Source organism: Triturus cristatus, chromosome 11 (genome assembly GCF_964204655.1).
Source record: "Triturus cristatus chromosome 11, aTriCri1.1, whole genome shotgun sequence".
NCBI lineage: Eukaryota > Metazoa > Chordata > Amphibia > Caudata > Salamandridae > Triturus > Triturus cristatus.
This window is the reverse complement of record NC_140594.1, coordinates 425,261,490-425,287,915: the sequence shown is the minus strand read 5'-3', so window position 1 is coordinate 425,287,915 and position 26,426 is coordinate 425,261,490. Positions and strand designations below refer to the sequence as shown.

The window sequence follows — 26,426 nt, the reverse complement described above, 5'->3', positions numbered from 1 at the left end:
TAACTGATTTAGAGGCTGGTACAGTACTGAGTGATGGATAAGACCCGTAGTGGACAGGTCTTGTGTGAGGGTAAGAGCATTAAGCAGGAAAACAGAGTTATTTACCAGTCTGCATGGGATATAATTGATGACCCACTGCTGAGTGTTGTGGCATTATTGTGGGCCAGAACGGCTAGATAGGAGTTGACATTACTATACAATACCCTTGCTAGCCCTATATTAGCCCTCCTTATTTTATCTGTATATGGAAAATAGTATATGATTGGGCCATTTCCTTTCTGGGAACTGTAAACTGCAGATTCTCATTGAGGCACAGAAATGTGCTGCAGACTAGAGACTGTATACATTGGTGAGGCATTATTGTAGGTCAGAAGGAGGGACTGCCTTTAAATACACATCATTTTCCTTTGAAACGGCAGCAAAATACCAACATGCAGTTTTACTGATAAAACTATTTAGTGCACAAACAATAATGTACGGAAATGTGGTTTCAGCAAATATGTATGATTTTAACATTACCAAGTAAAGTGTATTGATTGTGTTGACCTAATTAAAACTCAGGGGCATATTTACAAGCCCCTAACGCCACAGGAACGTCACTTTTAGTGATGTTCCTATGGCGATATGTGCTTTGCCTAATTTACAAGGCAGCATTACGTAATGTGACTTAACGCAAGCCTTGCATATAAGGCACTCTTTCACACTGTACTTAGAGTGAAAAGTGAAAAGGGAGGGCAATGGGCGTTGCGGTTGGCGTTCCACCGCAACACCCATTGATTTTGATGCTGAGAGCCCTCCAGCATGGCTCCTCCACAAAAGCTGCTGTGCCCTAGGCATGCAGGGGAATGCATGCCACATGCTGTAACTACACAAGGGCCCATTGCAAAGGAGTAGTCAGAAGAATAAAATACCCCCGCTTTATATGGCACTAAATAAAGAAGAAGCAAAGTGAGCTATTCTGGTCTTTGATTTTGAATTCAGTGAAAATTGTTCCCCTGGTGAAAATTAGCATAAATTAATGCAAAATTATGTTCTTTAGAGCAGGAAAGAAACTTGGTCACAAACTGCATTGACCAATATTGACGTCTTTCTTTTATTCTTTTATTCTTTTTGTCTTTTCATTTTCTTTCTTTCCATATGTTCTTTTTTCATCATGTCCTTCTTTCTATCCACCTTTATTCTCTACTTTCTCTACTTTCTTCTTTACATCCTCCATGTATTCCTCTTTACATCTTTCTGTCTATACATCTGTTCATTTTGTCTCTCATTCTCTCTCTATTGTTTAAATTCATATTTCATTTCATTTTCTTTTCATATTTCCATATTTCACATTCATTTTTTGTTCCTTTTTTTCATCCTGTTGTCTTTCCTCCCATGGTTAAATCAAAATCTTTTTCTCATATCTTTCCAGATTTCTTTAATTATTTGCATTTTATTCTTCCTTTGCTTTTTTACTCTATTTGAATTATACTTCTTTGTGATTTACCATTTTAATAATTTCTCTTTCTGTCGTCGCTTTTGGCTACTTTGGCACCCTTTAGCCTCCTTCCCTCAGCTGCATCACAGTGATCATTCTGCTGCGTTTATTTGTTATTCTGTGTTATGGTGACCTGAGAGCCACAGATCAAAGTCAGAAAGAGACAAGAAACACTTTTACACCCCAAATTAAGCTGATATGGCGGGTGCTTCACTACGCCTTTGGTCATTGTAATTTTTTATGTGATAATCAGCCGCAGTCAGTATGACAATGGGCCTGTCCACAGACTGAGTGAGGTAGGGGAGGAGCTGCGGCAGCCTCTAGAGTTCAAAAGTGAAGTGCGAGCTGGCTCCGATTGTCCCAGGGTAACAGCAGCACAGCCTGCTGCAGTTCCAAAATGATGGACCAATGGCGTCCGTGAAACAAATCCTCATGGACACGAACAAGAGGCCCAGATAACAGGCAGTCCGTGAAATTTACGGATGGTTGGTCGCCCTAGTTTGCTCCAGATGTCCCTGTTATATTGGTTATATATGAGTCATAAACGATTGTGTAGCAGCCAGTGCTGTATCTATTTGATGTGAGTAAAAGAAGTTTGCCCAGATGCGGCTGCCCATACTGTATTTGTGCTATGGGAGTGATGGAACCTGGCGCTGCCGCAGCTCCATGTGCTGTGTATGTACCTGTGTCACAAATGTTTACATTGCTCCAGATGTCCCTCTTGTATTTGTTATATATGAGCCAATAAAGCTTATGCTGTTGCAGCTGCCACTGCTGTATCTATCTGATGTGAGCAAAAGAAGTTTGCCCAGATGCGGCTACCCATACTGTATTTGTGCTATGGGAGTGATGAAAGCGGGCACAGCTCTCTGTGCTGTATATGTATTTGTGTCACAAAAGTTTTCATTGCTCCAGATGTCTCTCTTGTATTTGTTATCTATGAGTCATAAATGTTTGTGCTGTTGCAGCTGCCACTGCTGTATCTATTTGATATGAGTGACAGAAGCTTTCACAGCTGCAGTTGCCTGTGTGTACCTATGCGGAGTAAGTGATGGAAAGTTGCACAGCTGCAACGGCCTGTACTCTATCTCGTCACTGTTAAAAATGGACATTTGCTCTGCTGTAGCTGCCTGTGTTGTATCTGTTCTTTCTTAATAGTTTACATTGGTCTGCTGTAGTTGCCTGTGTTGTATCTGCTTTAGGTGGGTGATGGACTTTTGCACTGCTGCAGAAGCAGCCTGTCCTCAATCTGTTCTATGTAAGCAATGTATGCTTGCCCTGCTACAGCTGGCTGTCCTGTATATTCTTTATGTCAGTGATACAAGCTCGCAGAACTGGAGATGTAGGTGCTGTATCTGTTTTAGGTGAGTGATGGAAGGCTGCATAGTTGCAGCTGGCTGTACTGTAACAGTTCAATATGAATGATGGGCATTTGCCCTGCTGGAGCTGAGAGTGATGGATGCTTTGACTTTTATAGCTGCCCCTGCCCTGTCTATTCTCTGTGAGTGATGGACACTTCTGCTACCGCAGTGATGGACACTTATGCTGCCGCAGCTGTGTATTTTCTATCTCTATCTGTTAGAAACACAACAAAAGCCCTAGCAGGTTCATCAACGATTGAACAATAGTTTAAAAAATGCAAGAGATAGTGTTGAATGCTAGATAATGGCAACATTCCTCATATTCAACATTTTTTAAGGAGACCATGTTTGTTGTAAACATTTTTAATAGAAACAGTGAAACATGATAATCATAAATGATTCACATATGGTCTACATGAAACTATACAGCACTGCGAATGAGGTGAGCACACAGTATAAGTGACAAAGACAACAAATCAAGACAGTCCGGTAACGAGATCCGAAACAAGGTAGTAGACAAAAGTGGCCAACCAAATTTATTTTGAAAATAATTCCATGGACTATGTAAGTATAATAAGTTGATAACAATCAAATCAGCTCATAGTCATATACAGCCAGCATAATTTCAGTGAAGTATTTTTGCCATATAATGTTGACAGCGTTTCGATCCATATAAGACAGTTCCAGGGTCATCATCAGGACAAGATGTAATTTTGAGCACACAGGAGAACAAAGACTTCCAATGTGGATGTAGACGTAAAATGAAGTCAATCTGCAAGGGTAGCAATTTTGGAGTGCAAGGCTCATGCGAGACAGAAAGGGTGTTCTATGAAGATGGATGCAATCAATCCGGTCGGGGACATTTGGCAAGAAGAAGGAGGGCGACCAAGCCTGAATGATTAAGGGTTCCAGATGGTCTGCCAGGCTGGTTGAATAAAAATATTTGCATCAAACATGGTCTTCTTAAAATTATTGTATTTAAGCGATTTCTTGTTATTAGATAGTATTCACCTCTATCTTTAACGTTTAGCAAACTCTTGTTGGATCTTTAGTGATGCAGTAGGACTTTGGATTGTGTTTATAATATAACATACCCAGTCCTTCTTAGGTTTATGGTCAACTCCTGTTGTTGACTCAGTATTTCTATCTGTGTCATCAGGGCCGGACTGGCCGTAGCGGGCACCGGGCAATCCCCCGGTGCGCCGCACGGGTGGGGGCCGGTTTTGGGCCCCTGGGGGCCGTTTTTGTTACAGGGCCGTTTTTGCATCATAGCTGCAAAATCGGCCCTGTAACAAAATCGGCCGAAAACCGGCCCTGGCAAAGAGCTCGGCGGCACCGCCAACCCCCGAGTGTGGGTTTTGTACGACAGACATTTGCCATCCGTCCTTAGTGCCAAGAAATCCATTATATGGGTGAATGAGTTCTGCGAGTGTACCAGCTGTATAATAGGCATTAGGAATGCGTCAGTAGCATAAAGAGACCGAATCATTAGTGCCACTTAATTCTAGCCTTCTAGTATAGAAAGACCCACTGGAATTATGCTGTAGTGGAGGGACTAATTATGTGGCAAGGTTCTTTAAATTATGTTGCAAGAAAGTAGATATTGCCACAATTTTGCAAAGGATTTTTAATTAGCGAAACTGCTCTGTAGAACAGCATGAAACATGTCATACTTACTTGGTACTTATCTCACAAGCAGGTACATTAGGAAACAAGGCATGGCACCTTAGCTGCTGCAGAGAAAGGCCCTTCTCCAAGTCCATTAAGTGGGGATGTTTACACTATCAGCGCAAAATTGCCTCCTTGTTTAATGGCTAATTACAGCAATCAGCAACTGAAGAGGGGCAGTTAACTTATGTAATCTGTTGGCATGGCAATGCACATCACGTGTAGTAATTTTTCACCTGTTTGAGCGAGAACATTTTTTTCCTGTAATCTGCGAATTATGTATCTGATGATGGATTATGTGAAGACTGTGCCAAACTCATATTTTAGCAGGAAAAGCCTCTGCCACACAATCATATTTTTCAGAAGTGCTGGTTACATATTACTGTTGTGGGAAAACACAGTAAATCAGTACGTTGTTCTCTGTCTCCAGAAATGAAAAATGGTCGTGAACAATTCTGTAGTCTATCTTCTGTGACACAATCTACTGAGAGGCCCACAGTGGTTCAAAATTAACTTCATATCTGTGTGAACTGGGAATAGTTCGCCCATATTATATACGAGGCCAGTTTGTACCAAATTAAAACAAATACTAATGAAACAGCTTTATATAAATCCTCACTTTTCCTTTAAGCACAGAGTTATCCTGCATCTGAGATACGCAATAAAATATGTGGAAACACTGACCTTTCTCTAGGTGTTTTGCTAAAAAAAAAAAGCTGCCTCAACAAGCAGGGGGTGGAGTCAAAGCCTCTATCTACTAATCGACCTCTTTGACAGTCTAGGAGTGATGGATTAAAAGGAGGTGTGATCTAGAGGTTAAAGTCATTCTACCATAATATTGAGATTTTACATTGGCCTACAAATATACTGCACGCACAATATCGACTACCACTGTATCGTAAAGGTAAGTATAGATAGGCAAGCGCATATGTACCAAACCTAACTTCACATATATAAATGTATGTATATAAATGTAAGTGCTTATCGAGACAGTACAGATGTATCGCTCTGTCTGGTAGCTTAGTTGACTAATGCATCCATTGTAGGGGCCTGTGTTCAGCTGCATGGGTCACTGGTTCAAATCACAGTGGGTCCTCTAGGCCGCTCATCCTTCTGAGGTCGATAAAATGAGTACCATTGAGTTGGGTAACAATAAACATCTATTATCCAGCAACGAGAGGCCTATGGGTGAATGTGTGCTTTACAAATACACATGTTATGTTTACAAATACATATTTCATATGATTCCAAACTCTGCATTTAGATACCTTGATATACATAGAACGATGAGGTACGTATATGTGTACTAAGACATCAAAACATCTGCACTTGCCTTTAAATATTTTGGAGTCGATATTTTGCCCTTGATATTTGCCTCCCTCGACATTCTGGCTGTCATTTTCTTGGTGCCCGCCTCTGTGTCTAAGCTCCCACAAAGGTGAAGGAGCTAAAATCACAGAAACCCTGCAGCAGGCAGTGTATAAATAGTGTGTGGGAGTATGCCTTCGAGTCACAATCCGTGTGTAAAGCACTGGGGAGTGAGAAGAATGAAGTTTGGGTAGAGGGGTGCAGAACGAGCTATCTATTGAGTTCTGGTTCCGGTGCCAGCACTTGGATGCTGTAAAAAGGAGTAACAAAGGTCCAGCCTGTAGCAAATTAGGAACGGCCTGACATGCCTCAGCTACAGCAGGTGCATCTCAGCATGTTACCATGCTCAACAGGGGGAGGTGTGGCGCAGCGGCCCGAGCGGCTGACTCTGGAGTGCGGGGCTCGTGGTTCGTTCGCCGGCAGCAACTCAGCTCAGCATCATGTGACTCTGGGCAGTGGCTCACTTAATCTGCCTGACAGCCCCCAGCTCCTGGAAACCCTTAGGGGTGATAAGTCGCGCTTTACAAACCTGGAAGTATTATTTTTATTATAACATGAGGTGCGTTAGGTCGCTTCAGGAGATGCATTAAGCATCTCTGGGATGCTCAGGGTACCCCCCAGATGCCCTTCAGCAAATAAGTTTTAATTTTAGTTCCACGTGAGCAGCATAAAGAAACTTTAGGCAGCTCAAGATTTGCCCCAGTGGAAAACTTTGTGAAGAAAAGGAACAGTATCAATAAACCGCCTCTGCAATTCTTCCCAGCCCTCCTGTTTCACCTGTAAAACACAGGACTAACCATGCATAACTCTTTGAAGTTGACAGATTCACCCAACAGGGGAACCTATCCATTGACACAACCAACACAACACAGCCCCACATGCCCAATCAGACTCTGATGAGAGATGGGAACCTCATCACCATGTAATATTACAACCCCGGACTACAGAGAGCAGTAACAGTGAGAGATTGTGCGCTACACAAATGCCAATAACATAAAATCTGACAGGACTCTGAGGGCCCCATTCACAAACTCGTGGCGAAGGCTCTGCCGTCGTAGTGGAGGATCTGCAGCCGTGGTGGATGATCCGCAGTCGTGGTGGAGGATCCGCAGTCGTAGTGGAGTCTACGCACTTGTAGCAGAATATCCGCATTGCGTACTGCAGAGAGTGTGCCGTACGCAGATTCCGCCACACTGCGGAGGCTCTTTGTAAGTCAGGCCCAGATATTGTTTGAACTTCTAATTTGCTCAAAGCAAATTTTTGTGAATCTAGAAGATTGTGTGGTGTCTGCCAGTTTCTGAGGGCCTTACTGGATGTTAATGATAAACGTGGTTTGTGAAGAAAGTGCAAAATCCTGCATTGGAAGGTTCTCCTGTAGGAGAGGCCTGCATTGGTCCCATCGCTGTTACAGATTTAGTTCTGCCAGAGGATTCTGCACCAGTGGGTTGCATTAGAGACACATCCAACAATCAGAGGACTTCTATTACCACCCAACTATAGCTCAGGCCCCTCAGCTCCTTGTGACTCTGATCTCCCATCTGACAGAGCTGGGAGCGCGAAAAACAGACCGAAATTCAGCACAAAGCACCATTGAAACCAATTTCCAAGAAGCAGATTTCTCTTAGCTGCCAGATTTCGGGGGCCTTAGAAAGAGGTCAAAGCCCAGCGTAAAGCACTATATAAACCAGACCCTTAAGTTATCTGTGGCACTGTTCTCTTATCCGTCACGTTGTGAGCACTTAGGAACAGGCGGAAACACAGCATAAAAGCACAATAAGATGATGTCCATAACCTCGCGACGTCATAATTATTTTATTGCCAGAGTTAGGAGCGCTTAGAAACAGAACGAAGCCCATCGTGAAGCATTATATAAACCAGGCCCTTAGTCTCACAGTGGCTAGTTTCATTTATCCGTCAGAATTGCGAGCGCTTAGAAACAGATCAAAGCCCAACATAAAGCGCTATGTAAGCCAGACCATTACTTTCTCTATGTCCCTGTTCTCTTCCCTGTCACGGTTGCGGGCCCTTAAGAACACACCGAAACCCATATAGGAGTTAAGTCCATGATCTCTCCATCCCAGAATTCTTTTACTGCTAGAATTAGGGGCGCCTAGAAACGGACCGAAGCTCAGCATGAAGCGCTATATAAACCAGAGCCTTAATCTCTCAGTAGCTCGTTTCTCTTGTATGACAGAATTGCAAGCGTTTAGCAATAGATCAAAGCCCAGCATAAAACACTATATAAACCAGTTCCTTGATCGCTCTGGGGCAAGCTTCTCGTATCAGCTAGAGTTGTGACTACTTCGAAATTGCCCAGGAAGCGCTACAAGAGGCAGGCTCATACTCTCTCAATGCCCTTCTTTTGTTTGGCAGAGCTAGGAGCGCTTAGAAACAGCTCAAAGCCCAGCACGCAGCGCTACACGAGCCAGCACTCACCTCCCAGCCACTCGGAGGAGATGTTCTGGAGCAGGGTGAAGGGGATGCAGAAGAAGGTGACCAGCAGGTCGCTGCCCGCCAGGGAGCAGATGAACATGTTGGTAGCCGTCCGCATGGCCTTCTTGCGCACGATGATGAAGACCACCAGGCTGTTGCCCAGGAGTGCCAGGGCGAAGATAAAGATGTAAAGAACAAGAAAGACCACTTTGGCGCCAGGGGGCAGCTCGGGGATGTAGACCAATGGCTTGATGCCGTACGCCGCGATGAACTCCTGCCGGGTCATGTTGTGCTCGCGGAGCAGGCGGGTCAGCGCCTCTGGGGTGACGTTCAGCCGGCCGTCCATGGTGGGTCCTCGGGGGTGGCGGTGGAGAAGTCTGGGGGGTCGTGGCCCGAGTGCTGCTACATGCCGAGGCCATCAATGCCTCCACCAGAGGTGGCCAACTTCTTTCTGTCTGCCGGGACGGTGATACATCGGCCGCTACCGCTCCAAAGTCGGCATTCTAGTGCCTAGAAGACCAGGTAACATTAACAGAAGGTCACCGCTGCTGGAACGGTGTAGAGTCGAATAGGAGCCTGACACAGGAGCATCGACATAGTGTCGGCACGAATAACCTCGCTGCCAAACTTCTCCGAAATATATCCAAAGTCCCTTCTCCGATGTCAACAGTTTAGTGCTTCAAAACTCAGAAGAAATGCAGGCTGTCATCACCGATGATGGTAACTCATGTGGCTGAAGCATTCAGGGCTCTCCTATTATACACTCGCCATTAAATTTAGAAGACGTGGTAAATCTTCCGTGTACACAACTTCTTCCTGGGATCTAACGACACTCGTCGGAATTATAGCGCCTAGAAGCTCAATCAAAGTTTATTCCAATCTGAAGATCATTCTGAACCGTATCTCGTGACGTGGCCATCGGTAACTCCTTGACAGGATGCCTATACTTCCTCGTTCTAGCGGTTCGCCGATGCTGCGCTCGCGCACGCCTTCTTCAAGCTCAACTTTTTAGTGCTTAGATGTCCCGTGATCTTTACGAGTGCGCGCCACGTAAAGAGTTTACTACGGGAACCTGTGAAGTACACTCGAGAAACGCATCTATCGAAGGCGCCTGGAGTTATTCGAATAGCCGACAAGGGTTCCGCGATGTACCCTGGCTTGAGCGAGGGTTTGTGGCTGTCCCTCGCTGATCCAAGTTCTGGGTGAAAAACAGAGACGGCTAAATGCGCTTCTGCAACATCTATTTGCCTTTACTAAATAGGGAAAATTGGTTCAACTCGTAGTCCAGCCTGCAGTAAGCGCGTTAGCCCACGGAGCAATCTAATCGTCCTCTCTTCGGCATATCCATCTTTCATTTTAGGCACATAAGGACAGTTTTATAGTTGCAGGACCTCCGTGCGGTATCAATATTGTAATAGTTTGACTTTCCGCCAGTCTGTATAATATTTGCGCATGTTTGAGTTCAGATCAGAAAGTAAATAAGACTTTCTCGGATGGCTCGCGAACCTCAGGTACTTCCGGGTCCTCTCCCAGCTGAAGCTGAGGTGGTCCCAAGTGCGTGCTGCGATGCTCGCTGACAGTGGTACCCGGACAGCGGCAGGATGCTGGGGATGGAGGCGGTTGCCTGGCAGCCAGGGGATGGAGTGAGACGGGGACTCCGACTACCGAGCTACCGGGCTGACTGCGAGCTGGGGGATGAGGCAGCGGCGGAGGGGGTGGTGGCTGCCTCCTGATTGGACGAGCAGCCCTGAGTCCTGGGCGAGTCAAAGGTATCCATCCACATCATCGGCAGGATGAAGCCAACCCTGTGGGAGGATAGCGGCGGATTAGGCGAAGGGAAACAGGACCATTTCTCCAGTGGCCCAGGGGTGCTAGGAAGCGACATACGAGTGCCTTGGGGAGGCTGGCAGTAGAAGCAGCTTCTTGTCGAGAGTCGGACGCCTGTCAGGATTGTTTCTGGAAAGCCAGTGTCGCAAGGAGAGAGTACACAATGTTGTTTCTGGAAGGCCAGTATGGGGGGACAGAGTCAGTCACATTTAAGCCCTGTATTTCTGAAAGGGCAGTAGGGCTGGGACAAGGCTGGTAACTTATCAAGCCACCGTTTCTGGAAGGTAAGGAAGGCTGTGACAGAGTCAGTTATATGTCAGGCCTGTGCTCCTGGAAGGTAAGTAGGACTGGGACAGAGCCAGTTACATGTCAGGCCTGTGCTCCTGGAAGGTAAGTAGGACTGGGACAGAGCCAGTTACATGTCAGGCCTGTGCTCCTGGAAGGTAAGTAGGACTGGGACAGAGCCAGTTACATGTCAGGCCTGTGCTCCTGGAAGGTAAGTAGGACTGGGACAGAGCCAGTTACATGTCAGGCTCGTGCTTCTGGAAGGTAAGTAGGACTGGGACAGAGCCAGTTACATGTCAGGCCCGTGCTTCTGGAAGGTAAGTAGGACTGGGACAGAGCCAGTTACATGTCAGGCCCGTGCTTCAGAAGGCATGGTAGGCTTGGACAGAGTCCGTTACATGTCAGACCTGTGCTCCTGGAATGTAAGTAGGACTGGGACAGAGCCAGTTACATGTCAGGCCTGTGCTCCTGGAAGGTAAGTAGGACTGGGACAGAGCCATGCTAGGCCCGTCACGCCGTGATTCTGGAAGGTAAGTAGGACTGGGACAGAGCCAGTTACACGCCAGGCCGTGTTTCTGAAGGCATGGTAGGATTGGACAGAGTCAGTTACATGTCAGGCACGTGCTTCTGGAAGGCAAGTAAGGCCGGGGCACAGTCAGCTACATGCAGCGCTTTAAGTGGGATGAAAAATACTGAGGGGTCGCAGGGTGGCGTGGTCGCTGTAATCAAGGGCGTGGCTTAAAACACTTAAGCAAAAAATATCTGTTTATCACAGTGTGTCGTCCCACTGGTATTTAGCTGCTTCTGTCCATTCATCCAGCTATATAACACAACACGTAACATTAAACCTACAACAAGCTAGGGCTGTTGGATTTGTCAATGGTTGTAAGTTGTGTAAGATAAATAAGCAACAACTATCACTTCTTCGCATATATTACTGAAAACGCTGCTCACTCTTGTGGGCGAGGTTGTGGGTAAGGCTAGCGCAGCAGATCTTCGGAGCCGAGAAAACAGGTTCAAGCCTGACCTCCTGTGATTCAGAAAAGGAATATGCGGTCGTGAAAAGTAGCCGGTGCTCATGTAAAGCGCTCCAAGTGTGAGCTATATAAAACTGATAAACAGGAAGCTTTTAAGTTACATCAAAGGCAGTGACTGGTTGTATTATTGCAGAGTTAAGGTTTTTTTTTTCACCCTGAAGGTAAGGATGGAGAGCCCAATATCAGCACCTGCTTTTAAAAACTGCCGGTGCTGAACAACACAGGACCCGGCCCACTTAAAGCCTTGGCTACATGCCAAAGGCAAGTAAGGCTGGGACAGAGTCAGCTAAATGTCAGGCCCGTGTTTCTGGAAGACAAGTAAGGCTGGGGCAGAGTCAGTTACATGTCAGGCCCGTGCTTCTGGAAGGCAAGTAAGGCTGGGGCAGAGCCAGTTGCATGTCAGGCCCGTGCTCCTGGAAGGTAAGTAAGGCTGGGGCAGAGCCAGTTACATGTCAGGCCCGTGCTTCTGGAAGGTAAGTAAGGCTGGGGCAGAGCCAGTTACATGTCAGGCCCGTTCTTCTGTAAGGCAAGTAAGGCTAGGACAGAGTCAGATAGATGTCAGGCCCGTGCTTCTGGAAGGTAAGTAGGACCAGGACAGAGTCTAAGCCAGTGTTTCTGAGAGGCCAGGGAGACGGGGACAGAGCCGGTCACATAATACGTTTGTGCCTCTGTAAAACCGGGGCAGAGTCAGTCATAGCTTCGGTTAGTGTCTCTGGAAGACCTGCAACGAACTTTGACTCTGACAGACAGATCATGAAAACCAAAAGTCACTTCTGGCCTGCGCATCCGACGATCCTAAACGACTGGGAGATGGGACAGAGTCAGTCACATTAGGCCAGGGACTGTGAAATGTGCCAGAAGAAGAGCTCCATCTGGGTTGGGTTGACACTAAAAGATCAACATGGCTGAGGCAAAGTAAATCACACATCAGGTCAGTCTCAGAATACAGGGTGCCAGGGGGAGCGTGGCTTTAATAGACAATAGAAGGCTACGTCGGCAGATGGGTAGGCTAGTTTGTTTAGTGGTGGGGCTTAGCCAGGCTATATAGGGAGGTCCTTTGGGCGGGAAAGTACTGGTGAGGCAGTGCTTAGTGCTTAGAATGGGTAGACTAGGGTGAGAACATTTCTGAGTGGCTGGTAGTTACAGTCAGGTGAGCGGCAGATACGTTTTTAATTTGCCTGGCACAGTAAGGCAATGGGGCATAACGAGGAGGTGCGTAGGGCGATAAGGGTTTTATGCGAAGCAGGGAGGTTGGACCTTTTGAAGCTTGGTTTTCCAGGTGAGGCCTGAGGAGGTCTGGTGTGGCCAAAACGAAGGGCTGCTGGGCAGCAAGTTTACTAGTTGTAGCAATAAATAAAGAAAAAATAGACGGCTCAAATAGGAAGCGTAAATTACCTCAGGAAGCGGGAGGGGTAGGAGGTACAGGCTCACGTCACAAAGTTCCAATTGTGTTGTCCTTTGAAAATAAAGAAAATGTGGAGGTGAGCGGATAGCAGAAAATTCATGCAATTCCCCAGGGGTCTACCAGGCGGTCTGCAGGAGGAGTTTCCAGGTGGAAGGGAGGAGCTCGAAGGTTGGAGGCGTTTACGCCGGCCGCTGATAGGCAGACAGAGCAAGTCTTGGGTGTGGCGCCTGGTGGTGCCAGAACGTTGCATTTTGAGGAGGCCGTGTCTTTATGCGAAGGGCCATTTGAGGTTTTCTCGTAAGGGGAAGACGCGTGTAGTGAGGAAACGCTCACCTGCTCAATGAATGGCAGTGGCGAACTCAGGAAACATTGAGCAGACGTACGGTGCTGGATGACACAACTCTAATGAATTGTGGGCTTTTAAGGTTCTAAGAGAAGCGGAGGGAGTTCTTAAACACTGACACAATAGCAGGTCAGGTGTATTCTATTGAGAATGATTCAAGCGGCAAGCCAGTAAATAAAAGTGTTTTTTACACATATTTACATGAAACCACGTGTAATAGAATGAACACAACACAATTTAATGACGTGAATGTGAATATTAAAAAGCAGGAAGTGCCACAAGACATCAACCTTACACATGCTTAGAGTGCGGCTTTGGCTAAGATTTATGATTTTGGCCAACAGTTCAGGAATTTGGATGTAGAAAAACAAGCAAAGAGAAGGGGTGAAAATGGGGGTCGTAGGGCAAGCAATTTCATTGATTTGGATGCAGTGGGGTATGTTTCTTTTCCAAAGTCAAAAGAGATTAACAGAGTTAGGTCAGGTCAGTGGGTGTGGGTGAAGAATACTGATATAGGTAGGTTATCAAACAAGGTGGTTGGCACTGCAGAATTTGTAGGTCAGTGCAGTCAAAAGAAGTATCAGAGAGCGGATCGGGTGGAAGAATACAGCAGACCAGTTTACAAGCCAACGGAGCACAAGGCGGCTCATTCACGTTGGTCTGAAGAACAAGGAAGATCAGTGGCAGATTTTCCTTCCTTGAGGCTGCATCATAAACAATGGTCTGCATCTCAGTGGAGGTCGTAGGATGGTGGAGTGAGGGATGGTGAGAAGCCGGGCTTAAGCGGTGATGTTGGTTAAAGTGAATTTGTTGAGAATTTGGACTATGATGAAGACCTATCATCTCTTGAGATTCTATTATCAACGCATCGGTAAGTCCCTACCAAGCCCTCTTCCCCCAATTGGTTAGTTTTCGATTTTAACTGTCCTACCCTACCCTCACAGGTCCATATTGCATCGCCTCTCAAGACCACAATTCCAATTTTCCACCATCCGTGAAGGTAAGCGAATGGTAAGCGAATGGCTAGCTCCTTCGGCTTCCCACTCCCCATATTCATTACAATCCTCACGATCCCTCTTTCTATTCCCCAGTTTCCGCAATGACCAAGATCGCATTGCAGTGCACTGTCACCGCTGATCTCCCATCCTGCCCGTCCTCCCCAGTCAGGCCTTGAATTGAGCTTCGATTACCCTAAATATCTGTGGAGGTTCGATTACCCAAATCCTCCCTGCCTCTCCATTAGGTAAGCGCCTTCCCTTCCCAATCTCCCGCTCCCGTCGCAGTTACCACTCCTGGCAAAACAGCAACATCACTTAATCACCTTATGAGCGGCACCAATTATCAATCTATGCGCTTTTATCAGCAACCTGTCCCCTGCAATAACAATTATCCATGTTAATTATTGACACCGGCGCCTGTACGTACTAGTATCACCATCTATAAGTTTTTTTTCACGCATATGGACACTACAACACAGCTCTCTTCTAATTTGCATTCACTAGTTATTCTTTCACCTATCAATTGGGCTCATTTTCAGGTCCAATTAACATTCACAGGTCCGCATAGCTTTTCCATTATGCACAAAATTGGCTGGTTTTTAGTCACACGTCGTTATGTGTACTAGATTATAATAGGATTGGTTTTCCTTTTGCGTACTCGTATCTAAAAATGTCTTCTTCTTGTCTGTTTTCCTCCCCCCCTTTTTTCCTTAAATGTTTTACAGGCACCAAATAAATTCAGGCTCATATTATAATTGTCCTGATGATGATCCTAGTATTGTGTTAAGGATCGAAACATCGATTTGCTAAAGACACCTTGCACATCAATCAATTTGTCAGGGCAATGCATGTTGTCTCTGAGATTGTTCCAATCATTTGCATTATATACAAGCTGCTCTTGTCTTGCCAGAATGTTTTGTTTAAATGTATTTGTGATGTGACTATGTAGGACGCAGGACTGTGTCCCACTTTATTGTTGTGTGTCTAACATTTCTTCTTGATCATTTATTAAATTCACTGTCCGACTAGACAGTAGTAAAATAGCACTGATTCTAGTCTATATTAATTGAGAGTTAGCCACAATCATGGTTGCAGCAAGGCTGCAGTATTGCCTTTATAGAACTATTCTCCTTGGTAGTGGCTCTGCATATTTGGGGTGACGAATTCTGGAACAGATTGGTTATCTTCAATGTAGATAACATGACTGTTGTAGAATTAGTTAACAAGCAGAAAGCAAAAGATTTCAAGGTGCTTAATTTGTTGAGAGCATTTATGCTGAAATGTTTGCAATTTAACATAGTTTTCAAAGCGAGGCATGTTCTGGGATCAAAAAATTACATTGCAGACGCTTTGTCTTGATTTCATGGACAGACGTTTTACAGCCTGGCACCAGGTGCAGACGGCAACAAGACACAGATCCTGCAGAAAGTCTGGGCCTAGGGGGATTGAGGATAGTGGCGCATGTAGAAAAATCATTACCTCCATCCACTTGTCGATGTTATCAGAAAGTATGGACTGAATTCTTAAGTTATGGTAACACTAAGTGTGGGGAAGAACATTCTGAGTCTAAAAGTGAACAACTCATTTTAGGTTTTGTTTTATGTTTAATTCAAAAAGGTTTATGGGCACTTATGGTCGGGTTATGATCTGGTTCAAGGTGTTTTGGTCAGAAAAGTTTTTTTTTTATTTCAATAATTTTTTATTGGTTGTCTTTAAACAAATCAGAACACACAATAAACACATATAAAAAATCATAAAAATATAACTAATATAAAATCAATAAAGAAATAATACGATGATGAGTGAATCAGAGGTGGCAACATGACAGTCTAAGTAATACAATCTGGGTAAAATGTCAGCCACATATTGAAATAGAAGTAGGGCTGTGAGAGCCACCTTATATAACCTCCGACATACAATAATGCAAAAAAACATAATCTGTGTAGGGGAAATAAGGAGAATACAATAAAACAGAATATATAGCTAACGGTGTGTATCTATTGGACTAGGGTATGCATTGTCAGTATTTCCATTCATTTGAAGTACAGTGATCTAGTATGAGGGCATCCCATTTAAGTGGTTAGTTGATCAGGTCTCCGAGAATTGTACTTCATGGCGGTTTATGTGATTTGAAGTACAGATCGAGGCTATTCCACATGTGTGTGAGGGGGGGTTTACATGGTGAATTCTGGAGAGCAATATTGTCAGCACCCCTTAGGTTGGAGACCCACTTCAACCAGCACTTGAAAGACGCTTTTCGCGTGTCTTTCCAATTGTTTAGTATGATCTTAACCGCTGCTGTCAGCAGTAGGTGTAGAAGCACCCTATCTTTGTCATTCAGTGATTCTACCCTGAGGAAGCCAATTGTCAGCGTGGATAGTTCCCTTTTGAGGGAGCATAAGAAAAGATTAGAGATGAAGTCAAAAACCCTGTCCCAAAAGGGTTCCACACATTTGCAGAATAGTAATAAATGGGCTAGGTCTCCTATCTCTTCACTACAATTCCAGCAGTTAGGGTCTTCTCGAATCTTGTGTGAATGTAACCGGGCTGGTGTCCAATAGGCCTTATTTAGAAACCAGAACTTTGTCTGGGAAAGGGCTGGTGAGATTTTATTCCTCGAGACAGAGCTCCAAGTTTTGGACCAGTCAGTCTTAGAGATCGGGGAAGAGGAGTGTGAATCCTAGAAGGATATAAGCTTCTTATTGTGGGTAGATTGTTGTGGGTGGATTAATTTGTAGATCCAAGAAACCTGATGCCCTATTTTATTTATTCTCGCCATGTATTGTGGCAAGGAGGGTGGTAAGGGCAAAAGTTTGGCTTTCGTCAGAGCTGCCTTTATTTTTAAAAAGTTTTAAAACTCCAAGGGGTCTAGGTTATATCTAGCCTGTATTTCTTTGAGAGTTAAGGGATAAGCTGAGTCGAACAGTTGATATGGGAAAAAGATGCCTCTATCAATCCAGGTTTCCTTGTGTAGTGTATTCCCTTTGTATAACATTTTATGATTATCCCAAAGGGACTTGAGATTAGATCTTCGAATGCTGGTGTCTAATTGTTTAGCCACTTTCAGTAGTGCAGACTTTGTGTTTTTAAATATGGATTTTGAGCAAGTGACGTTGGTGAAGCTTGAGGTTAGAAGGGCTGCTGGGGCGAGGTTTTTAAGTAATGATTTTTCAATTTCTAGCCAGACTGGGGTATACTCCTCCGGTGGTACGAGCCAGTACGAACCCTGTTTTGCTAAGAATGCTGTCTGATAAAGTTTAAAGTCCACTAGGTTGACCCCCCCATGGATTTGTCCAATCTGAGTTTTTTCAGACCAATTCTGTCCCTTTTCCCTTTTCATAAAATATTTGAGAGCAGGATGTCCAACTTGTGGTGGAAGTCCTCCGACAGTATGAGGGGGAGCATGGCTATTAAATAGTTCACATGGGGCAGAATCATCATCTTGATGGTCTCAATCCTACCCCACCATGTGATGAATCTTGGGGACCATGCCTCGAGAAGAGCTTTGATTTTCCACAGGGTGTTAGCTTCATTTCATTGGAGTGACTCTAAGATAGTGCTACCGAATTCTATCCCCAGATATTTGATGAATCCCGGCTGCCATGTAAGGCCCGAATCTCCCAGTACCTCCTGGGTGCAGTGGATGTTCAGGGGCTTAACTTCGGATTTGTTTCGATTTAACTTATACCCAGAATGGGTTGAGTAAATTTCTATGGTATGCATCAGGGCCTTAGTGGACGAACTCGGGTCCTCCGTGACTATGAAAATATAATCCGCATACACGGCAAGTTTGACTTGAGAATCCCCAAAATGTACTCCTCTTATTTCATTATTGCGCTTGATGTCTTGAATTAGTGGTTCCAGAGATAGGAGAAATAGGGAAGGGGAGAGAGGGCAACCCTGCCTGGTTCCTTGTTCTAGTGTGAAGGCATCCGAGAGGGTTCCATTGATCGCTATGCAGGCAGTAGGATCTGAATACAGAGCCATAACCATGTCGATGTAAGAACCACCTAGATTAAAGGACAGCATACAGTGTCTCAAGAATGACCACAACACCTTGTCAAACGCTTTTTCTGCGTCCAGGGTGATGATAATAGAGGGGTCAGACGACATCTTTGCCTGCTCAAGTATGTGACACATAAGCCTAGTGTTTTCATTTGACATTCGGTATTTGAGGAAGCCAACCTGGGAGTTACTGATTAATTTAGGGAGAACCTCATTCAGTCTTATGGCTAGGATTATTGCATATATTTTACAGTCCACATTGATCAATGAAATTGGCCTATAGTTTTCTGGTAAAAGAGGGTCCTTCCCTTCCTTCGGTATGACGATAATATTGGCTTCTCTCATTGATTTCGATGTACGTCCCTCTCTAGCTATGGTACTGAATACTTTTAATAAGATTGGTTGAAGGGACCCATCAAACGCCTTGTAGAAGGAGGCTGAGAAGCTGCATGGCCTGGGACTTTATTGCTCTTAGGAGATTTGATAGAGTTAGTTAATTCCTTTTCAGAGATGGGTTTCCTTAGCGCTGCATTCTCTTTTCCTGACAGTCTCGGTAGGTTTAGTGAGTCTAAGCATCTGGTGCATTCTTCCGAGTTTACTATTTGTTTACTTTTATATAGATCCTCATAGAAGGAATGGAAGGCGCACAGGATCTCTTTTTGTTTTGTTTGGATACTATTATTGGAGTCTTTAATCGAGGAAATAGTGGATTGTCTCTGCTTGTGTTTGAGGTACGAGGCTAATAGTTTGCCCGCTCTGTTCCCTTCACAGAGCTTGAGTGCCTTGAATTTGTTAATCCACACTCCCGCTCGCTTACTCACAATTTTGTTATATTCATATTTTTTCTTAACAAGTTGGTCTAGGGTATCATTGTTGTCCAACACCTTGGCAAGTGATGCTTCTAGGAGTTTAATTTCTTTTTTCAGTGTATTTAATTCTAAATGTAGTTTTTTATTGATCCTTGTTTTATTTCCAATGATGATCCCCCTGATGGTCACCTTTTGCGCATCCCACAATGTGAATGTGTCTGTGTCTGGGAGATCGTTATATTTAATGTAGTCCTGAATTGCAGATTCGATCTTTTCCTTGTCTACTGGGTGAGAGAGTACCTCATCATTAAATCGCCACCTTTTAGGAGGAAGAATGGAGTGAGTACCTCTCTAATTTGGTGTTAATGCAAGAGTGGTCTGATACTAGTTTAGGGGCTATATCCGTTTGGCCCATAAAATGTGTGTATGCACCTGAGATTAAAATGTAGTCAATCCTAGTATAGGGATTATGCGGAGCTGAATAAAACGTATAATTCCTTGTATCTGGGTGCTGGAGGTGCCATGAGTCTTTAAGATTGAACTTGGAGCAAATGTTATTGAGAGCTGCGTGCAAACGTGTGGGCTGGTATCTACATTTGGACTGACGGTCAATAAGGGGGTCTAAAGGCAGACTGAAGTCACCGCCTACTATCTTGAGGAAAGCTCTCGATTGTATTTGAAATATTTTCCCAGAAGTTGGGCTCATCGGAGGTAGGGCCATATACGTTGAGAACATGAATGGAATCATGCCCTCTTTTCAGGTGAGAGACTAACATCCTCTCTTCCTCATCATGTGTGTGTGAGACAGTGGTGATATTGCATTTTCTGGCTGTCAGGACATTTTTAAAAGGTTTGAGTAAAGAACAACAGAACATGAGAATATTGGGAGAGCCTGTAACTTTTGAATTTTTGCAACAATTGTTGCTGCAGCTCCCATTTTGTTGTTATATTAAGTTTGAGGAGCTGTTGTTTAGTTTATGCATTTAATGGTTATTTTTGGGGGCTTTCAGAGCATCTGAGTTACTTGGTTTGAGAGGACAGGGAGGAATTAGAAGTGATGAGATATTTCTGGAATGTAATCAAATAAGGATTTGGTTGAGAGCATCTAAAACAGATCAAGTGGGGAGAGGGAAATGGGTTTGTTTGAATAAGAATGGAGCTTCGGGTTGTTGTCCCGTTGATGAATGGAATCATTTTATAAAGATTAAGGAGGAGCTAAAGAAAAGTGAATCTTTTTGCCGTGTAGATGGTAACAAAGTTACTATTTCAAACTTATTAGCTGTTTTAAGGAAGTCTTTAATTAGCTTGGGGAAAAATCCATTTAGCTATGGCACACATTCTTTTCATATTGGGGCTGCAGCTGAAGCTGGAAGATTAAGCTGTCATGGCCTGAAATAAAGAGAATAGGGCGAAGGAAGTCAAACTGTTGTGAAAAGTATGTAAGAAAATAGACACTGATGCAGCACACAATTTGCTAATTTCATTTTCTTTTAACCTTAGTTTGTGTTCATGGGCCAATGTCTTTTAAAATAATTACCTGGATAGTAGGACACTCCTTCATAAAATGCTTGGCATTGTATGCTGCGCAACAAATATATGACTGTTCTCTTGGACTCCCAAGTACCAGAGACGAAGTGGTATGGAGGGGTAAAAGTGGTATGAATTGGGGGAGTTTGTGCCCATTTTAACAGAACTGTTCTTGTCCAGAGCGGTGGCGGATAGTGACATTTGAAAGTAGTGGGGCGTAAAATGATTGTCATACTGCACCGTAGCGAGTGAGCGTAGCGAGCGAGCCTGAACAACCTAGTGGAGGTTCGGGGCGGGGGGGTCCTCCCCCCGAGAAAAGTTCAAAAAAAGAGTGGACATATGGTGCATTTTCAAGCAAATTTGATAAAGCAGGTTAATAAAGCAATTGTGAAAGTGCAGTTATTACATTAATAAAGAGATGTCATACAACATAGGTAGCTGCTTATTCAGTATAACCACAGAGCTTCATAACAGACTTCGAGATACAATGCGTTTCTGAGTACCTCACAGATGTTTTTTTTTTTAACAAACAACTAAACAGGTCGCAAACTAGCAGCATTAAACATATTGTTTAGTTTTTGTGTCTAAAATCAGCACGTCTGTCTTTAAGAGCAGCAAACTTTTCAATAACTTGAATGTTAAAGTCTGGGATTCTTTTCACTAGGTCGCTCTCTACAGAGAGCATTGCCAAAGCATTCAGTCTTTCCTCAAGCATGGTGTTCCCCAGGAATGTCTTAATCCTGTTTAAGGTTGAACAACATTGTTCTGACTCTGATGTTGTCATAGGAGTGGTAATGACAATTTTTAGTAAAGCCATTGTCTCTCTAAGTGACTTTTCCATATTAAGTTTATGAATTAGAGCCAGCAAAGAAATGGCACCTTTGGCCTTCCAGTATACACACATTCCGTACAGTACAGTTAACTCAGTTTTCAGGTCCTCTTTGTTGAGCATAGGATAATCTTCCACAGCCTCATTCAGAGCATGCTCAGGGAAGGATTCATCATATTTTGCAAAGTGTTCACTTTGCAATAATGCGGCACTCGCCAAATGTTTTGTGAAAGAAAAACGTTTTTCCTGCAGTTTGAAAAAGTAGAATCCTCTGGCAGTTTGCTGTCTAAATTGTCAACCTCATCTCTCACTTTGCTTATGCTTTTGACAAACATAGTGGTATATCTTTTCACAGAGACAGTATCTATCTCTCGTGCTTGTAACTGCTTGTATAATATGTCGACAGATAACTTATCTCATGAAATAAAAAAAGAAAGAACTGAAACTCTCTGTCTTGTAGTGTTCTAGCAAAGCCACGGGCTTTACTGTGAGTTTATAAATCAAAGTCAGCATTGACTGCTATGGTGTCAAAACATTTCACAATGTCCTCCCTATATTGATATATTAGTTTGACTGTACATATGTTAAAGTTCCAACGAGTTGAGGATCCCCTTGGAACCCTTTTGCCCAAAATCTCCTGAAGTGCTTCCGTTCTTTTGGGGGAACGTGAGGAGAATGCTGCCATGCCTCCTACATCCTGAAAGAAAATTCATGTCTCGGAGACCTTTGATACTGCCTGTTGCATAATAAGATTAAGTTGGTGGGCGTAACAGTGCACATATTGAGCATTGGGGTACACAGCTCTAATTTTTTTCTGTATTCCACCAAGGCTTCCACTTATTATGGACGCACCAACAAAGCTTTGTGCGATACGTTTTGTTTTTTGAGGCACCTCTGGATAAATTAAGCTCAGTTGACGCAGTATAGCTGCAGTAATGGTTTCTGCACTAGAGTCTCTTAAATGTATGAAACCATAGAACCTCTCCACAACATTACTGTAATTGTCCAGGTACCGAAAGACTAATACGGACTGTGTTTTTGTGGCCACATCAGTGGTGTCATCAGCCTGAATAGCCACAAAGTCGGTGTTTTGCAACTCTTGGACAATATGGTTTCTCATAATTTCTAGCATACACTCAAGAAGTTCTTTTTGTATCGTTTTAGAGGTGCCCTTAAAGACTGTAGCACTTGCTAAATGTGCTTCCATTTCCTTGTCTATGCTTGCTATTAAATCCACAAGGCCTCTGAATATTCCAGGATTTGAGGAACCTTCTGATTCATCATGTCTTCGCAATGCCAGTTCGAAAGCACCACAGAAACGAATGCAATCAATTATTTTTGATAGTATGTGTCTATTCCTATCAACTACTTCATTGTGTTTCTGTATTGTTTTGCGGTATGCATAGTTTATGTGCTGCTCAATCGGTGTGTCTCCCAACATTCCCAGTCTCGTCAGGTTTTCCATATGCTTTCTTGTGTGTGCATGCTTCTTTATTCTTTCAGACAAATGCTTCAAGTCTTTTACTCCTTCTCTTGTCCAAGAAAAGTCACCACTAAACAGCAAGAAGGGGAAGCAGAACAGAGTTTTTCTTGACGGGCACCCTGTAAGCCAATCAGCTTTTGTGTACCAGGTGTTTGAGAATGTGCGTTTGTAAGATTTTCCTCTGTCCTGGGTAACTTGTTTTAGTTGTAGGTCAGGCTGATCAGGTCCTAATCGCTTTATATGTAGTTCCTCTTCTAGTGGCCGTGCATGGAATGACATTGTAATTAGCTGTTCTACTGTATTCATCATGCCGATGCTGTCATTTACCAATATTAAAGAAACCTGCCAATAGTCAAAGAACAACGTATAAGGTTTGGTGCACTAATATCAAATTTCAGTATAAATACATATATCTTGTGCATTATCGCAATATATCTCCAATAGCTCCCCTTTGGATAACATGACTGCCAAAAATACAGCCTTACTGCCTGCTGCCTCTGTGTGCCATAATGGTTGCTGAAGGCACTGAAACAGACACTGCTTGAGGCCCTTGAACAAGGCAAAGGATAGATAGTGCCTTTAACAACCACTATTGCCCAAAGCACAGGGCTAAGGCTGTTAGTAAATTCCATCCACTGAGGGTACAGTGTTCAAAATGAATGTGCACCCACCCTAACCACCATGTAGAGTGACCACATACATAGCCCTAACTCCAATCTAAAGAAATATAGCATCAGTTCCCTTACCTTTAACACTGGTGTTTGCTGGGTCATAGCTGGGGTGAAAGAGCAGCAAAGGAGGTTTGGGGCCTCTTGTTCTTCGCCGAAAAATTGCCCAAAATGTAGGTAATGGTTGTCAGGCTTTACCAGGTGCTGAAAATGAAAATATAAAATTTTATTTTTGAAACATTAGGGCAGAGGTCTTCAATCTGTGGGGCGCGACCCCCAGGGGTGGCCTGGAGTCCTTGGAAGGGGGTCACGCATTTCTAGGCCTAACTTCTGCCTGGAATGCAAAATGCACTTTGGACAAACACAACCGCTCTAGTTAAAATGCTTCAGCTAACATGAATTGAGTCTCATGTGCTGTAAAACTAAGAGGCCCAGCAGACAGGTAAAACAATCCTTCAAACACGCCTTCATGCCAGGGTGCCTGCTTGCCTGAATGAAGTGCAAATGTACCCTAGGAGTTAATCTGCAAATGTAAAGGATGCTTGGGAGTGGTTCTGGCTTTAATTGCTCGAATTACTGCAAGCATTGTGATGGCAACGATGTGTTTTTTTTGTGTGGTGGTTAGCAACTGGGCTGTGAAGTGTGTGCTTTTAATAATAACTGAATTTACACAGCGCTTAGTACCCCTGAAAAGGTGCTGAAGGGACAGTTATTCAAAAATAAATGCATTACTTACAGTCTGATATTACACTAATCTACATTTTGGAAGCAAGTATAAAATAATGACTTACACATTGACAGTGCTTTCTGTCACAAGCTGTGACCTCAAAGCACTAAAACTACCCAAGTCACTATTTTCCACTGCACCAACCAATTTTAATTCTGTGGCTTTCTGGTTACACACAGACCTATGCAGTGCATTTAATAATAGAGGTTATATAATGTACTGTATAGTGCATTTCCCACTGTGTAACAACTTTTTTAATTTATTTTTCTTTTAAGCTACCCATTATTTTATATGTAGCTACCTGATGGTGAAAGACCTAAAGAGGAACAAAATATTTTAGGGCTGATTTATGAGAGGCTTCATTTTTTGAGCTTCGGCGGCACAAGCATCTAAATCATATCTATGAGGTGAGGCAAAGTCACCCTGTGTGGCTTTGCATGGCCTCATAGACATGGAGTAAGACAAAACAGTGCAAGTCGCTGCATTGCCTTACTCTATGTCAAGTAGGCATTCCATAGGAGTTGCGGTGGGTGTTCCCACACAAAGCCCATGGATTTTGACGCTGCCCCGAATTTACAAAAGCATGTAAACCTGAGGCAATGCCAAACCTTACGCCTCCCACAGTAGGCGTGACGAGGGGAAATGTTTTCATTTCTCTTCTTTTTTTCCTCTTTCCATGTGTGCTGCATTCTGCAGCACACATGGAAAGAGGAAAACCCCTCTCAGGATTGTTTTTGTGCAGGAAGGTGCCCCTTCCTGCACAAAAACCATCCAGCCCATGTTGGCGCTAGATAGCAATTTGTGTGCCAACATAGGGGGAAATTTCATAAAGAAGGTGCATTCCTGCCCTTTCACATTGGCGTAGGGCAGCGCTGCAAGAAGACTTCGGGGCTGCCCTACGTCAGTGCCTCATAAATGAGGCCCTTGGTTTTTAGCCACACCTTTGACCACGCCCCCAACCACTGACCTTTGGTTTGCTAAATACGGTTTCATTTATTTCCCCAATGTATAAATGATTTGCTGTGGTAATTAGAGGCGTTTATGGTTGTCGATAGTTAGCAATAACGAGGAGGCTCAAGTTCTAGAGATTTTTGCCCGGAGGGGGTCCTTACGCCTAAAAGTTTTTGACCGGGGGGTCTCAGCATCAAAAAGTTTGAAGACCTCTGCATTGGGGTAATGAAACAAACACTGGGGGAAAAAACATAACGCTCCAGTTTTTACCTTGCAGTTTGCATGCAGCTCTTAGATGACAGTTAATAGCTCACTGTTCTATGTTGGGATTTTAACTTACAAACTGCTAGTAATTAAAGGATCTCTGACAAAAGCAGTGACTCACTGACCTAATTACATTATGTGCATTTTGTGATCTGCATCAGGTACATGTTATTTGCAGCATGCACATTAACCTGTGCTACCTTTACATGAGTCAAAACTTCCATTAGAGAAAACACAAAACTTTGATCTCTCTCTAGGAAAACATTAAACAGCAGCGTTATCATTACATTTTTATTGTCTCTCATCAGGAGGCCGCTTGCTAAAGCGCTTTGAGAAAAAGTGCAGAATAAGGGCCATCATAACTGGAGGAACGCTTGAGTGTGCAAGGATGACAAGCTGAGTCGACTTTACGTAATGCCTCCAGTTACCCCAGGTTGTTTCCGGCCAATAACTTAAGTTGAGGAAGTGCTTCCGAGCTGAGTACTTCCCTGCGCTCACACAGGTTGTAACTTGCACAACATGTTTTGTGAGTAGGTGACAGGGCACACGGAACAGAGCTGTATGTATTTTTTAAATGTTCTAATTATGCTGAGCTCTTCCGTTAATTGGCCTACCTGGTTAATACATATATTTTAATACATGGTGATATGTGCGCCTAATAAGTTTCTATGTCTTGACTTGACTTGAATAAGCCAAACACATAGTCCTATTCTGAAAGGTTAAAGTGTGGCTAATCAGATTGCAAAAAAGAGCAGTAGTGTGATAGGCCGTCCTTTTTAGTTGTTCCTTGTTTTAGGTCCTTTCTGATTGGCTCTTTGTAGCCATTCAAAATCAATGTGAGTAGCAAACCCCTCCATGGACCACTCTATGGCAGGCAGCCGGGTCTGGTTTTTCTCATGATCCAGAGCGAGAGAGAGAGGGGAAAAAGAAGGGAAATTTACAACTATCCTCCCTGCGTCAC

At 43.8% G+C, this 26,426-nt stretch overlaps 1 protein-coding gene across 1 annotated transcript in view; it reads right to left on the bottom strand.

Annotated features, from left to right (window-relative positions):
• LOC146784372 (pyroglutamylated RF-amide peptide receptor-like) overlaps positions 1-9,674 on the bottom strand; it is a 1,315,107-nt gene extending 1,305,433 nt beyond the window's left edge. Inside the window, exon 1 of the mRNA XM_085634463.1 lies at positions 8,311-9,674. Within this exon, the coding sequence (XP_085490589.1) occupies positions 8,311-8,653 (343 nt within the window). The 5' untranslated portion in view covers positions 8,654-9,674. The remainder of the gene's footprint in view (positions 1-8,310) is intronic.
• Positions 9,675-26,426: the final 16,752 nt, after the last annotated feature.